Source organism: Neltuma alba, unplaced genomic scaffold (genome assembly GCF_004799145.2).
Source record: "Neltuma alba isolate B1F8T4 unplaced genomic scaffold, ASM479914v2 tig00010892_pilon, whole genome shotgun sequence".
In the NCBI taxonomy this organism is placed as follows: domain Eukaryota; kingdom Viridiplantae; phylum Streptophyta; class Magnoliopsida; order Fabales; family Fabaceae; genus Neltuma; species Neltuma alba.
The window spans coordinates 98,843-116,153 of NW_021635677.1; the positions used below are offsets into that span (position 1 = coordinate 98,843).

Sequence of the window (17,311 nt, forward strand, 5' to 3'; positions counted from 1 at the left end):
TAATTCATAACCTAGTTAATGTTAATTTATTTCAAATTTTATTTCAAATTCATTTCTCTTACAAATTAACAAATTACGAGTATAAAATCAATGCTTATGATTAATAAAGAAAAACTATAACAATTCAAAAAAGAAAAAAGAAAAATATAAAGACTCAACAAAAGAAAAAAAGACTACAAAGACTTAATTGAAAATGAGATGAAATTATAGAGACTTGTATATTAATTTTTCATTGATTGGGGCACTCTTCATCACAAAATGAGTAAAATTTTTCAAATGGCCGTTACTAGATTTTTCAATAAAAGACGTCGTTCATAAGAGAACATTTATGAAATGTTCAACTATACTACACTGAACATTGATATGGGGAAAAAAACCATAATATGGTAAACTATAAACAAAATATTCGTTCGTTGAGTTTGAAATGAATAACTAAATTGCAAAACCTCCGATTTGCATGAAGTTCAAAATGAGCTTGTTTACAATTTCTGAGATTTTCCATGACATATAGGTAGATTTATGATAACCTTTAAAAATTACATTTAAGGCTCCTCCCTCAAACTTCAGTTTGACAGGATCACATCTCCCCAAACCAATGAAAATTTATGCCGCGGAAAAGATGCAATTCTCAAAGAAATACAAAGCACAACACTTTCCATAACAATTTGAAAAACAATACAAAACCAAATTTGACCTATGCTGTTTAAGGAGCTACCTGGATGATTAGCAGCAATATAGCAATATTGAAGTTATGCGGATAATGCCGATCCACATAATCACTTGCTCTCAATGTCGTAGAGATCAGTTCTGGATATAATCATTAAGGGGAGAAATACGAAAACAGATATCAAATATAGAGATCTATTGAATTAAGTAAAACAAGACATTCCACATAAAGCAGCTTGGCATGCTGGATATGTTCAACACCTATATCTTTCTAAGGGAACAATTATAATACTACTTACAGTCCTTAATATAAGAACTATTTGACTAATTTGAGTATATTAAAAAAATTAACTTAGTTAGTTATTTGTAACAAATAGATATTAACTTTCCTAAAATATCCTTACTAATCAAGTGTATTAGCTAAAACTACTACTATTATAAAAATTATCTTAGTAAAAAAATAGATAAACATAAAAGATGAAGTGAATTAAGTTTTTATATTAGAACCAAAATAAAGTCAAACGAGTTCTTATATTAAGGACCGGAGATAGTATTACACTATTACACTTCGATAGATCCACCTCCATCAAATCGTGGCCTAACGGGATGTACAATAGAAAGAATAAGGACAGATGACAGAATAGAGGGGAAGGTGTAATGATTTATGATGTTAGAACTTGCCTCAGAGCCAACCATCATTGATGGCGCTGAGCCTCTGAAGAGTAGAATGAAATTAACTCCTTAACGCACAAGGACACACAAGGATGGAGAGAAATATCATGAGAAAGAGATCTACAGGGGAGCAAGGGTCTATAATAATAGTTAGCAGAAGAGGATGAAAATGGTAAGGGCAGAGGGGGAAGCAAATACGTCTTGAAAAGGGTCGAGGGAATCAAGTGGAGTATAAGTCACAAAATTGGGACCTGAAAAGGCTAGCAGAATGGATAAACACTTGCCAAATTGGGCTCTGTTAGAAGTTGATCCTGAATAATCCATATTCATCAGTTATACAGATTGCCAACCAAAGAAAAGCACTCAGATTTGTCTCCCAGCGAGGCTCATTGAACAGACAACTGAAAAGACAAGTAAAATGGATACACACCTAGCAAGGCTCATTGAATGTGATAATTGCTTTCCGTAGAAAATTCAGAGCTTGCAATAGGGTCCATGTTGTATGAAGAGTTCTCAGTATCTAATCAGGCTGGGCAACTAACATAATTAAATTACTAATGCAAAAAGATGAGAGAATACAAGTGATGTGCACCATTGTTAACTCTATTGGAAGTAACTAAGTTGAAAGGTCATATGATTTCACCAACTTAGGTCCACTAGAAGCAACAAAAGCATGGCTCTCCCATTCTTGGTTTTCTTACAATAAAGGTAGTCCACAAAATAAAGCAAATGCATAGCAATAATGCACAAAGTTCAATGAATGAAGCTGTTTTTGGTTGGTGTTCGGAAATTCTGCTGTAGAGCTTATTGACTGGAAATACGGCCTTGTGCCGTGGCTGGAATGGCTACCACACCAGCGTCAGTTTGCCCCATTCATTTGATTTCATTTTTACTACTCTTGAAATGACAAAAGGTCATAGGATATTACCATTTTCTCTCATGAAGACTACTAGATCCCCCATATGGGTAGAAAAGACAGGAAAAGTTTGGTACGTGTTTTGTGAGTGTTTGCGTGCACTTGAGTTTCACATTACATGGAGGAATCAATCTGTTGTAGGTCTTCATCACTTGGAAGAATTCAGATCTGCCAAACTATTTTTCCTAGCCACAGAGAACTATTTCCTGACATGCAGAACTGACGATGAGAGGTTTAACAAGCCAGATATTTTACATTAGAAAGAAGTTAAGAGAAGTGGTAGAACTTATAGTAAATCATCCCATTATGATTGGTTGAACCGTGGTAGGACAAACATCAAGAGGGAGTACCAGATCCTACAGAAACATTTCAAAGAGCTAGCATAAGATCTTGAGTGCCTACAGGGAAGTTAGTGATGGCAGTAAACAAGCATCTTGAAATGATGGTGATTGAAGTGGTGTGTTCAATAACAATAAGTGATCTATAATCTTGTAATGCGAATTGGGAATGTGCTTCGTTCATGTTACTGTACCGGCTTTTATGATGGGATGGAAGGTACATGGTACTGATTGCAGTCCTTTGATGAAATAAAGTACAAGGTTTTATTGAAAATAAGCCTTCAGTTCTGATTTCTAATTTCCACTTTCTGCCCAGTAACTACTGTCTAGGATGAAATTGCTTTCTTAACTCGAGAATGGTAGAGGATGTTTCATCATATTCTTGTAGCAAATAAAGAACACTTCAAGAATTCCCAATGGAGCAGTTCAATCACTAGAACTTGGAGACCCTTTATTCAAATATCAAGGAAACTTGGTGGAGTGAAATTCAAGGCAACAGGCAACACATTCTTTCTTTATTTCTGGGCCCTATCATTTAAATGGAGAGAAAATGTTCTGCTCATATATATTGCAAATAGATAATTTACAACATAATGACTTTTTTTTTTTTTTGAGGCTAAGCATAAGTACCCTCCTATTAGAGGTAATTCTATACGAGAACTATTGGGCACTAAATATGGATATCTTTCTAGTAGGATTTGAATATTGGTTCGCCACATTGTGAAGGGCCTAGCCCTTTTTGTTAGACCCAACCCCCGTTGGTCATTTCGCAGCACATTGACCTTTTAACATCGACAGTAGTATACTAAAATTGAATAATAATATCCATATGCCATGAAGAACTAGCAGCTTATGCCTCTCTTTGCTTATGCTTGACCTTTCCACTACTATAATGTCTGCTTCGAAGCTCCACAACTGAAGCCTTCCATGCACAAACTGAACCTAGATTTCAATTAATTTTTATCGCAAAGTGATTATAATACGTTGTATATATGGAAGTCCAAGTGATACATCTAGTATCTCATCTCTCTGGTGGAATATGCCCTTCTAGCTGTTTTCTTTGCAGTTTCCATGAACTAAAAGAGTAAGATACATTTACTCTCATACCCCCTTAGGTTTGAATTTATACCAGAACTTCAAATAAAATTTATAAAACCTACGATTACAAACACCCTGCTTTCCCCACAAGTTAACCTCCCTTATTTCAAGTTTCAAAAGCATTAACTTGGACTATTGATGATTTTTGCAGCACTGAATTATATTATGATGAGATTTAAAAAGGACAAATGCATAGGGAGCAAGCTTCTGATGGAAACAAATCTCAACTTGATAGTAAAACCAGCAACAATCTTACAGAGTGTAACTGTGCAACTCTAACACGAAAAGTAAAAGAAGAGAAAAACGATTAAAAAAACACATAAACACCCTCACTAGTTCCCTAGCATTTTAGAGGCTAGAGTCTCTCCTTCACAATACTCACTCCCTGCTTATCCTTCCTCTCGGTCCCTCAACCCCTTAATAAACCTCTCCACCCCACCCACACACTCTCGTCCAGCTCACCCTCACAGCCCAAGTGACACTTACAGCACCCAACTCCCTTTCTCTTCCCACTGGCCAGTCCTTTTCCCACTCTATTGTCTTTATTCTGTTCTCATAACCCTTCAATAATCCAAGCCCAAAAGCTACGTGTCCATCAGCTTCAATAACAAACTTTTTAATAAAAAGAATATTCTATATCAATTGAAACTACAGGGCATGTTAGTGTTTGCTTCAAAACCTTCACGAAAAGTGACTGTAATTGATGGGTATTCACGTGTGTGGGTTCAGTTAGTGAGGTGGGAGAACCTACCCACTTTCTTATAAAACAACTCATACGACTCAATATGGGACTTGGGTATTGGTGCTCAAGTGGAATGGGGACTCTCCTCAAAAAACTAGCTACTAAGATTGGAAAAACAGCCACCTTAAATAAACAATAAAGCATGTCATAGTTCAGACTATTCAATGTGGAACTTAAGCATCTCGTGCTACTCAAGTCTCCCCCAGAAATTTACTCTAAGCAACATCTTATGTTGGTTAGCAAGTCACACAACACATCTAAGGCTCATTCATGATATTTCTGTTTATAACGCTAATTATGTGGAATATTATCTTTTGGTTTATTTTTCATCATTAGTATGATTTTCCTCCTTACATTTAGGCCTCAATTTTCAAATCCGGTGAAATTTGTTGCTACTTCTTCCTATGAATTGATTTATACTGTTGAAGTACCTTTTCAATGGAATGATCCTGGAATTACAAGCTTCTTCATCATGTGGTTCAAAATGACTTCAAATAATAACTTCATCCATAGATCTTAACAATATCTTGAACAATATGCATAAACATTCACAAAAACAACCTTTCCTTATACAGCAAGAGCCAATGAGTTTCCATGGGTAGCATGAAGGAAATTGTCTTCTAACAGAAATTACCCAAAATTCATAGCACCCTCACTTTGCTCCAAGTCAAGTCAAATGAAGATTAGTCTGTATAATTAGACAAAATTTTGAAACCAATTGTACCTGGTCATCAATCACCACGACTCATCAAACTTGCCCAAATTTCAGCATACACAACAGGGAAGACTTTATGCTTCAAGTCAGGTCAAATGAGCATTAATTTATGAAAAGTCTAGGTCATCAAAATCCTTTGCAATTAGTAACCATCACATGTCAGATATACCCAACATGATATCTAGTCTATCACATTATATGATCGAATAAAAGCTTTGAAACATGTTTTCTTAGCACCAATGAAGCAGCCTCAAGCAACCTAGACAATAATTAAAAATTCATTAAAAATGCCAAACACCGTAAGAGTAAAATTTCTAAGTGCAGAACTCTATGGCAAATTAGCAATATAAGAAGTTACATGATGAGGCTTCAACTATCAAACAGGATATGCTCTGAAAATACGGCATAATCTGACGATTATCCATACAAATACCATGATCAGATCTCATTAACCTAACTTGCAGGCCTACATGGAACTCAATCAACTCCCTAGTCTCCTCAACCTCGTTCCTCAATAGTAAATTACTAATGCCCTTCCATTCCAATTTGTGCCAAGTAATTCGAGCTTGTAACGAGCAATAGATGTTAGACCAACTTTCAAAACTAAAGTCAACCCAAAAATGTGGGGGAAGTAAGGGGCTTAGAAGGTAAGGAAGAATAACACTACTTATCGGATGATTATGATCCAGATCTTTAACCAATAAACTTCTCAAAACGTATAAATTATATGCACCTAGAATATAATACACATATATTTCCAGTCCCCGATTAACCAACTATATAAAGATAACAATAGTGCCCAAGTCCAAAAAGGATACACCAGATAGAAGCCATGAGCAAACGCCCCTGCCAGCACAGCAGTAAACAAACGATCTCTTACAACGGGTCTATGCCGGAGCGAAAGACGAACTGGAAAACAAACAAGAGCGAAGAGCGAAAATTGAATTTAAAGTTTGAACAATGCAAAACCCAGATTGGAAACCTAAACAATAGAAAGAAATTGGTGGAGGAGAAGGGGAGTGCTAAAAACTCACTTAGAGGAAGAACTGGGGCGTATATGAGAGGAACCAGAAATTTGAAAGGGGCTCTCTTGTTTTGCCTCCTTACAGCATCTTCTCTTCAGACGCGAAATTAACGCAATCACAGAAAATTCAAAAGAAGAACAATTATTAAAGAAATAAGCTTATCAAAGAAATTATATGTAAAATTATCTGATCCATCTAAACCGTGTATTCGGACTTACTGGTTGGCAGGACCGGACAGTGGAGCCATGCGGGATTCAATGGAGTTGGAATGTGAGAAGTGGGGACTGTTGAGGGGAATGGCTCTGATCCGGCTTCAAATCGCGCACACTACCAGGGGCAGAACGCGGTGGCCTCTACAAGATTGTTATAACTCGTAAAATTAAACTCAACCATGACCAACATGAATGAAATTTTGACATCATAATCATTCTAATCTCATAGATTCATGGGAAAATCAAAAAAAAAAAAAAAACCCTTGGAATATAACGAATCCCTGATTGGATCTGGAATTGTGTAAATGATAGAAAGGATTAATGACTTAGTCTGTCATTTGTAAAATCAAGAGAAATTGACAACTTTACCCTCATTTGTATTTATTCACTACAATAATTTAAGGAATCACTATAAGGATTTAGGCATTACCTAGATTCGTGTAAAAAATAACTACTCATTTTTTCGTAATCAGAAATGCCCCATGAGAAGGTGCCTTGTTATTAACTACAACTAATCATGTAATCACTAGAACGGTGTAAGCGTTACCTAGATTTGTTTAGAGAATAACTACTCACTTTTGCTCTCATTTGTATTCATTTACTATAATAACTTAAGGAATCACTATAAAGGTTTAGGCGTTACCGAGATTTGTGTAGAAAATAACTACTTATTTTTTCGTAGTTAGGAATGCCCCATGAGAAGGTGCCTTGTTATTAACTACAACTAATTATATAATCACTAAAACAGTGTAAGCGTTACCTAAATTCGTTTAAAGAATAACTACTCACTTTTATTTAGTCAGGGCAAAGTTGTTAATTTCTCTTGATTTTAAAAATGTCAGATCAGTTCATTGACCATTTCTGTCATTTATACAATTTCAAGACCCAATCAAAAAAATTTTATATTCCAAGGGCTTTTTTTGGGACTTTTCCTAGATTCATCGGTAGTTAATAAAATGGTTACTTACAAAATGAAAAACTAAATAAATTACTTAATTTGATCAATATGATATGATTTTTATAAAATACTCATATATAACATTAGATTAAATATTAAATATTAGTTTACAAGTTAGATAAATAAACATGAAAAACAAATGGTAAATACAAAAAATAAAATTGACTAAAAAATCAACTTTATAACTAGGTTTACATTTAGGATTCCAGGAGTGATATATAATTTCAAGCATTTTTTATTCTTTTGTAAAAAGATTAAGATGTAACTTTGTCTCATAAATTTTCACTCAAAAACGCTAAGTACTTAGAAGGTCTTTTGAGTTTAATGTTGCCTTTAAAAGTTTCAAACCGTAGCAATATCGCCCCCCAATTTAACACTCACTAATTTTGAATGTTAATGCTATACTTGTTTGACCAAATTTGCTTGTGTTGTAGTCATATAACATTCCCTCCTCACCTCATCATCCCCTGATGAAAAGAACTCCTCTTGTCCTTCTTGTCCTTCTATGCGTTTCTTCCCAATCCTTCTTCCTTCCGTTTCCTTTTTTCCTCCTTCAACTTGAGCATCCTTTTGCATGCTAAGCATTAACACTGAAGATCGTCAGGATAAAGTATATACCATCTTATGAATTCGATACTATAATTGAGGTGACAATTAAGAACGCTAAAGTGGTGGATGAAAAACGTAAGGTTTGTTAGTAGTAGACTTTACCAAAAAAGTGGGAGTGAATTTTATGATACGAAAGTTAAACAATTTAAAACCTAAGCAGAATAAAAGTGGGGAATCGTGTAAAGGAAAAAAATATTACTAATGTAAGTAGGGAGGAACAAATAAGAGAATGCAAAAACAATCTTATCCGTGTACAATCTCTCAACCTTCCCCTACTTCTTTCTCCATTCTCTCCAGCAGGGAAAGCTATGGCCCACGATAGTTATTTGTTCTCTTGAACTTGCTGAAGTCCCTTCCCACACTCTTTGCTGCTTTCTCAAGTTCCAAAAGCTCTTGTGATTTTCAATCCACTTTTCTGTAAGTTAAAACTGAGCACTTCTGAGCCTCAATATATTAATGTACAAATTGCATCCATTAATCACTCCTCCCTAGAATATGTAAGGTAACATCTAATCTAGCATCTCACTATCTTGAGTAACTCACTGGAATAATAAATCATTAAATGAACTTTATCACAAAGAATAAATGAAGTTGATCACTAAAATACTAAGAGCAGCTGCATATCAAAATTTAATGAGAATCAGTGTTTGGATCAAGATAATTGCATTTGAAATTATTTTAGAAAATTCGATCTGTAAGAAAAATATTAGAATGGATCGAAAACATACCGGGTCGGATCTCGAGTCGGGTCGGTCGGATCTTTTTAGCTCACGCTTAAGCTAGACTATAAAAGTTTGAGCTTTTAAGTGCACAGCAGAGCACCTCTTTTGCAAGAAAGAAAATGAGAGAGAGAGAGAGATAGTAGAAAAGCTCTACTACTGGAGTGGTTTGAACTGATGGGGGGAAGCCTCTATTTATAGCTTTTGTCAGGGATATTTTGGGTAGCATAAAAATATCCACTGAGCCCATCAGATAAAATCTGAGATAAGGTATAATATATCCTTATCTCATAATATCATGATATTTGAATTTAAATCCAGAATCAATCACAATTAATTCTAAATATATATACTTAATATATATTTAATCTACAAAATATAAATTAATTAATTTAATATAAATTAATTAGATTTATATCGTAACCGATTGGATATGATTCAGGGTGTTTGACCAAGTCAAACATATCACAATATCGCTTGGATATTTGACTAATATTCTCTTTATACCCGGTCAAATAATCCGGCCCATCAAGGGCGGATCCAAGCCCAAAAATCTAACATCTCCCACTCGCACTTGATGGGCTGCCCATCGTGCGATAGCTAAATCTTTCATTGCTTCATACTAGGTGTCTGCCGTGACCGCGTGGGCATGACGTCATCGATTCGGGCGCCTGTGCACTAGGAATCCTTTATGCAGGACCAGCACACAAGAACACCCTTGGTGTACCTACAAATTGTATGCTTGTTGCCTCGAATGCCCTAGTTTTATCCATACACTTTACTTGTGGCATATCTAATCCCTCTCGAGTTATTTTGTTTACTCAGATTGCCTTCTCATACGTATGGTATCCACACTTGCTTAGTTGTTCTGTTCAACCTGCAAGGGACATGTCACAGACACCAACGTAGATGTGTATTTCAAGATAAATCTTCCTTCTGACTATTCATCATTTAGATTTGGCATAGTCGCTTTCTCAGTCTTGACCCGTTAGATCGCATCATTCTTGACCATGGGGTTTAGGCTAGAGTAGCTGCCACTAAACCAAAACCTTGTGATGTTGTCTAAGTCTTAAGGGCATTATGAAAGGTTTATTTCCTTTCTGGGACTCACACCGTAATGGATCAGGATCTTCCATCTATGTCCCTTGTTGCGGATTTGAGTGAATTGCAGTAGCAATTGCATGCTACGGTGCTCAATCCACCAAGTGGAGTATGTCAGCTTTTGGTTTTAACCCGTACAGACTTAAGTTCACAAATGCACTCCACATTTGAACCAGGAGCTCTTTCATCACAACTATATATGACGTCTTACTAGTGAAGAGTTCCTTGTCTGGCTACAGGTCTCATGGATGACACATTATTCCATGATTCGACCCAAACTTTTATGGGTCTCATCTCAGTCTAGCTGAGGTGACATTTGTGCAGTGATTCTTCTCTACCATCTCATGGTGATCATCTGCTGTCAAACCTTTCTACATCCCATGAGAACATAGCGAGGCGGTTGCTCGTGTGAGTGAGCCAACCTTGTGACCTGTACGACATATTTGTATTACATACCTTGTGCCTATGCATGTATAAACACACAAATGTATATACAAGAAAAATTTCTTTGAACTGGATAAAATGCATTGAATTACTAAGTAAGAGGAAAAGGTTTCATACAACATGCCTTGTGCCTGCATATTTGAACAAAAAAAAAGAATCAAAAAGAAAAAAGAGTTCAATACATCATGCTCTACGCATGCCCAAGGCCTTTACATGCTTAACGAAAGGATCTCTAGCTATAGGCTTGGTTAGGGGATCTGCCAACATCTTATGAGTGGACAAGTATTGAACTGTCACTTGTTTCTTAGCGATCATATCCCTTACAAAGTGATATTTTATGTCTATATGCTTAGTACGATTGTGGTACTTAGGGTCCTTTGCATAGGCTATTGCTGCTTGACTATCGCAGTGAATCAGAGTTGGTCCCTCACTCCCACCATGGATTCCCAATCGTACTAAGAATCTTTTAGCCACACAGCTTCTTGGACAGCTGCAAAACAAGCTACATATTCTGCTTCCATGGATGAAAGAGACACACACGTTTGTTTCTTGCTGCTCCAGGAGATTGCTCCGTTATTCAGTAGGAAAGCATAGCCTGACGTCGAGTGTCGCTCGTCCAGGTCTCCTGCCCAATCAGCATCGGAATAACCCTCCGCACGAAGGCCATTTCCTTGATAGCATAGCTCATAGTCCATGGTTCCTTTTAGATATCTCATAATCCTCTTTACAGCTTCCAGTGTTTGACTCCTGGATTGGATTGGAATCGACTCACAAGTCCGACTGCGAAGCATATGTCTGGCCTGGTACACAACATGGCGTACATTAGGCTGCCAACGGCACTTGAGTATGGGACTCTCTTCATGTGCTCTATATCGCATTGTTTTGTAGGGCGCATTTCCTCACTTAGGTTATGTCCCTTAACCACAGGGGTATCCATAGGCTTGCAGTCTCTCATATTAAAACGCTCAAGAATCTTTGCTATGTATGCCTTTTGTGACAATGATAGCAATTTTCTAGAACGATCTCTTCTTATCTTAACACGTAAGATATATTCTGCTTCGCCCATGTCTTTCATCTCGAAGTTCAAGGATAACCACTCTTTGATCATCTTTATTAGTTTCAGATTGGTACCAGCTAGTAGTATGTCGTCGACATAGAGGGATAGAATGACAAAGTTGTCTCCAAACCGCTTGATATAAATGCAGTGATCTTCCTCGATCATTTCAAAGTCATAGGAGCTTATAGCTTTGTGGAACCTTAAGTACCACTGCCTAGATGATTGCTTGAGTCCATAAATGGATCTCAAGAGTTTACAAACCTTTTGTTCGTTCCCTTTCTGTATGAAGCCCTCAGGTTGTTCCATATAGATTTCCTTATCTAGTTCTCCATTCAAGAAAGCGGTTTTTACATCCATCTGATGTAACTCTAAGTCTAAAATTGCTACTAAAGCCAGTATCAGTCGTATCGAGTTGAAACGTACAACAGGTGAGAAGGTGTCTGCGTAATCCACTCCTTCCCATTGTGTATACCCTTTGGCAACTAACCTTGCTTTGGGTTTATCAATTGATCCATCAGCCTTACGTTTGTACTTGAGAACCCACTTGCTCCCAATTGCCTTTCGGCCAGGCGGTAGATCAACTAATTCCCATACTTGGTTGGATTCCATGGAATCCATTTCCTCTTGTAAGGCCTTCTGCCATTTTTCCTTAGCAGGTCCTGTTAGTGCTTCTTTAACACTTACGGGGTCTCCTTCATCATTTTTTAGACTAACGATGAAAGTTGCTCCTTCAATTGAGAAGCGTCTCCTAGGAGTTTTGTCTCTGTTACTTCTCCTAAGTGGGGTTGTTGTAGGACTTACTTCCTGTGACTGGGTTAAACCTTGTTGTGAAAATGGTTCAACCCTCCCACTCAGATCAGTAGACTGAAGAACACTTTGTTGTACCTCATTGCCATCATCCTCATAAAGACGGCTTGTTCGATCAATACTCCCTCTGCTAGGATATTCGGTTTCTATGAATGTTGCGTCCCTTGACTCTATCTCAGTCACTGAGCCGTCATCATTTTCACCAATGAAGACATACCCCTTAGAGTTCTCAGAGTATCTTATGAAGATACACTTTTTGCCCCTCAGTTCTAGCTTGTCATATTTATGGGAAGAATCACGAATATAGGCCGCTGACCCCCATGGTCTTAGGATGCTTAGATCCGGTTTGCGGTTTGTCCATGATTCATAAGGGGTTGTGGTGACTGATTTAGAAGGCACTCGGTTAAGTATGAATGTGGCAGTTAAAAGAGCATCTCCCCAATATGAGGTTGGAAGCTCAGCTTGTGCCATCATTGATCTAACCATATCGAGGAGAGTCCTATTTCTCCTTTCAGCAACTCCGTTTTGTTGAGGAGTGCCGGGGATTGTTAGTTGCCTAACAATACCCTTTCTTCATAGAGCTCCTTGAACTGATCAGAGAGGTATTCTCGACCTCGGTCAGTTCTTAAGGCTTTGATTCTTGAACCTAGCTGATTTTTCACTAGATTGAGATATTTTCTAAAGCACTCTAATGCCTCAGATTTGTGGGAAATCAGGTAAGTATAGCCATATCGGGAAGAATCATTGATGAAGGTAATAAAATACCATGCTCCGTGACGTGCCCTAACACTCATTGGTCCGCAAATATCAGAGTGTACCAATTCAAGAGGATGGTTAGCCCTGGTTGCCTTTCCGAAAGGCTTCCTTGTGCTCTTGCCAGCAACAAGCAATGTTCACACAGAGACATTTCCTTTTTGGACACGTTTCCTAGCAAACCCTCTTTTGCCAGTTTGGTCATGCGTTCTTGACCAATATGTCCTAATCTAGCGTGCCATATATCGTAATTGACATCGGAAGAAAGTGCATAGCAAGAACTAGAAAAATTATCATTGAAATTTTCTAAAAAAAGAAACCATCCGAAACATAACCAGAAACTGAAAAATTGGTCCCATACAAAATTTCTACTATGAAATCATGAAAAAAGACATTGAAATGAAATTTAACTAAGGAAATAACAGACACAAGATTTCGTCGGATTTCCGGAGCGTAGAGGACATTTTGCAGGACTAGGGTCCTTCCTCCTTGCAGGGTCAGCTCACAAGTACCGATCCCTTTGACTTCTACTCTCGCGTTGTTCCCAACATAAAGTCATCTGCTTCTTGCTGGTAACCGATGAAATTCTGTGAAGTTCCCATAATCCTTGCTCACGTGGTCTGTGGCCCCTGAGTCTATAACCCAAATAGGATTAGTTTCAACAATAAACGCAGTGCTAGAAACATAAGAGAAATGTATTGAATCTGAATCCAATACCTTTTTCTGCTCAGGGCAGTCCTTGGCATAATGCCCCTTTTGTTGGCAAGCATAGCATTTTATGGTTGCTATGTTCCGCTTCTTTGCAGGTTTCTTGCCTTTCTTGAAGGAACTCTTTCCCTTCTTTACTTTAGGGCCGCCTTTCTTATTTTGAGAGCCTTTGCTTCTCTTGGACTGGTTTTGGGAGGCTGCTCCTCCCTTTCCTTCAGTTAAATATGCCTTACTGATAGGTTTCACAGTTTCCATTCGATCATCCTCCAGTTGGAGGTGGCGAGCTACATCAGCAAAGGTTTTTATACTCTCGTTATGAGTAATTGTGTGCTTCATGGTATCCCAACTTGCTGGGAGAGATCTCATGACAGCTTGAATCTGTTGCTCATCAGATAAGGCGCCTCCGGCTTCCTTAAGCTCCCTGATTAAGTTCTGCATTGCCCTTAGGTGATGCCTTATGGGAGTGTTAGGACCCAGCTTGAAATTATCGAGTTTGACGGTGAGTCTCCTAAGCCTCGCAGCAGAGGTACCGTCAAATTCGGATTTCAGTGCTGCCCACATGGCAGAGGTGGAAGCGTGTGTTTCGAATTGCACCAACACATCGTCAGTCATGGCACTTAGCATAGTAATTCTGGCGATAGTGTCCCTTCTTTTCCAGGCCGCGTAGCCGTCCTGGTCCCTTTGCGATGCATTCGCCTCAGGTTCTGGAAGAAAAGTAGTCAACACATCAGTGACTTCTTGTTCTTCGAGGACATACGATATCTTACGACGCCACATGCTGTAATTGTCTCCATTCAGCTTGTCACCTCCTACGAGGTCAGCTATAATGGACTTGATTCCTCTTTGAGACATCGTGCTATCATATAGACAACAATGCATTTTAGTACGGTATGCAACATACACATTATTCAAGTAGGTCATAGGTCGTCCGGGTAAGAGTCTCACCATTTTCATGATCAGGAGACAACTAGGTTGGCTCCCATCCCATTACTCCTGGTTAGTCTCTTACCTTTCTTATCTTTGACTTTCCTTGAACATATCCCCAATTTGAGTTTTCCTCATGAAAACTCCCACTCAAATAAAGCATTTTAAAATTAAAAAAAAACTTTATTTATTGAAGCATAAATGTTTACAAAAAAATTGGATAATCCCAAAAAATAAAGTCTCAAGAGTAAACATTAAATGAAAAGGGAAAAATAAATGTGAACAAAAACTCATTCGTTCATGATATATTTTATCATGGGTTCTCTCAAACTCTCTTTAACATCGTTCCAGCATCTATAGAGACTTTGTTTAAAAAAAGCTTCACTAAATATGTGTCCCCTACTTGCCAGTTCCTCTCTGTATTGGATTGCAATGTTTGAGAAAAAGAGTGCGTCTTGCTCATTGACAATTTGTTTAGCATAATAACTCAATTTTGAAAATAGACACTTTTGATGCTTGTATTCATCAGCATGCTTTTCTGCTATTTGTTTTATTAAATTTATGTCCTTTGGTCTGCAGACTTCTTCCTCTTGTTGGTCAGGAACACATTTCCTTTTACCACTGCTCCCCTCAGGTACATTAGAGTTTACTTGTGATTGAGGCGCTTTTCTTTTATTTGTACTTTCGGCAGCAAAATAATTTGAAGATTTTGGAGCATCAGAAAGAGGAGAATAAGTTGGATATTTTCCAAAAGAGTGGTTAGAATTTGAGTTTGAGTTGGCCATTTCCTAAACCCAAAAAGAAGAAGTTAAGAAAAATAAAAATAAATATTCAAAACATTTATTTGCTATTTTTCGTACCTAAAAAGTCATAAAAAAATAGGCACATAATATATCAATTTATAGCTCATGATTTTAGAAATATTTCAGGTCAAACAGGGCCCAAAAACATCCCCTCACGCGCCCCAATAAACATTCAATTTTTTTTTTTAAATAAAGGGTAGGTTCGCCCACTCTCGGGACCGGCGCGTGTCTCACACGCGCCGCCTATCCGGCCTCTAGCCATTACCTGACCTATTCCATCTGATTCCTCACGTCTTAAGGAGTCTATATATGTGCCTTTTATGACAAAATGATCCCTCGGTAGACGTCCAAAAAAAATTCCGAAAAAATCTTTTTTAATTTTTTTGGGTCGGGTCGGTCTACCGACCCAACTTCCAGGGAGGATTCGGGTCCACAGACCCAAAACGCAGCGTTTCACTTAAAGTGAAACGCTGCGTCCTGGCCAGCCAAAACGACGCCATTTTGGGCTGGTCAGGTCGTCCCTGACCTCCAGCCAGGTCGCCCCAGATCCGGCTGGAGCTCTGGCGGGTCCGTCGCGACCCGCCATTTTCGAACCGTGATTTCTTCCTCCTCCGAGCTCCGTTTTATGCATTTTAGGTGTCTATGAACTCGTATTTTCGTACTCTACAACTCTATGGGTTCATTTTCTTTAAAAAAATATTTTTAAAGATTCAAAAACTGGTTCGTACGGCCGACGTTGGAGCTTTTGAAAAAGAAGATTTCGATCACGTTTTTGAACCTTACGGAATAACAGGTAATGTTTTTGAACTTCACTTATATATACGGAGTGTGTATTTGAGTTTAAAACACAAGCATATTGAGTTCGAATTGAATACGACATATTCATGATGCAGCGGAAAAAAATGAACGTGAATAATATATGCACACATATATTGAGAGCCTCAAGAACATCTCGGCTCTGATGCCAATGTAAGAAAAATATTAGAATGGATCGAAAACATACCAGGTCGGATCTCGGGTTGGGTCAGTCGGATCTTCTTAGCTCACGCTTAAGCTAGACTATAAAAGTCTGAGCTTTTAAGTGCACAGCAGAGCACCTCTTTTGCAAGAAAGAAAATAAGAGAGAGAGAGAGAGATAGTAGGAAAGCTCTACTACTGGAGTGGTTTGAACTGATGGGGGGAAGCCTCTATTTATAGCTTTTGTCAGGGATATTTTGGGTAGCATAAAAATATCCACTAAGCCCATCAGATAAAATCTGAGATAAGGTATAATATATCCTTATCTCATAATATCATGATATTTGAATTTAAATCCAGAATCAATCACAATTAATTCTAAATATATATACTTAATATATATTTAATCTACACAATATAAATTAATTAATTTAATATAAATTAATTAGATTTATATCGTAACCGATTGGATATGATTCAGGGTGTTTGACCAAGTCAAACATATCACAATATCGCTTGGATATTTGACTGATATATTCTCTTTATACCCGGTCAAATAATCCGGCCCATCAAGGGCGGATCCAAGCCCAAAAATCTAACACGATCGATATGGTATTTCAAAACACAAAATATCCTAACTCGAGTTAGCTAAGTAATCCAACATAAAGGTAATGTATTTTCATGTTGACTTGGTTACTCGACATGATTACTTGAAGTTCTCATCAGATTTTCATGAAGATGTCTATAACTTTTAATTATAGACTCAAGTCATAAAAGTAACGTATCGAGAATGAATGTTAACTTGAGACTAACTTCTGATGGTTGAAAGCCTGCGTATTATCCCCAATCATTAGGTATTATGACACATTAGCTAGAAGCACCAACGTCCAATTACTTCAAGCTAACTATTAATTAAGACATAACTCTTCATGACGAGATATAGTAACTTCTAATCACTTCAAGTTAAGACATTTTTCAGCAAATAATAAAACCTCAGTCACTCCCGATTATTGTAAGTTGTTGATATTTAGAACGATGTATTGCATGTATGTGTTGTATTACACAGGATATCAAAATACATCCACCA

General features: G+C 37.5%; 1 protein-coding gene across 1 annotated transcript; it reads right to left on the bottom strand.

Annotated features, from left to right (window-relative positions):
* Positions 1-364: 364 nt before the first annotated feature.
* On the bottom strand, positions 365-6,504 carry LOC114759756 (uncharacterized). Its single transcript, XM_028948997.1, has 4 exons — positions 6,391-6,504; positions 6,182-6,264; positions 5,966-6,056; positions 365-807 (listed from the first exon to the last, which is right to left on the bottom strand). Exons 1-4 carry the CDS (start codon positions 6,417-6,419, stop codon positions 777-779), a joined length of 234 nt encoding a protein of 77 aa, XP_028804830.1. The 5' UTR covers positions 6,420-6,504; the 3' UTR covers positions 365-776.
* Between the last annotated feature and the right edge of the window lie 10,807 nt (positions 6,505-17,311).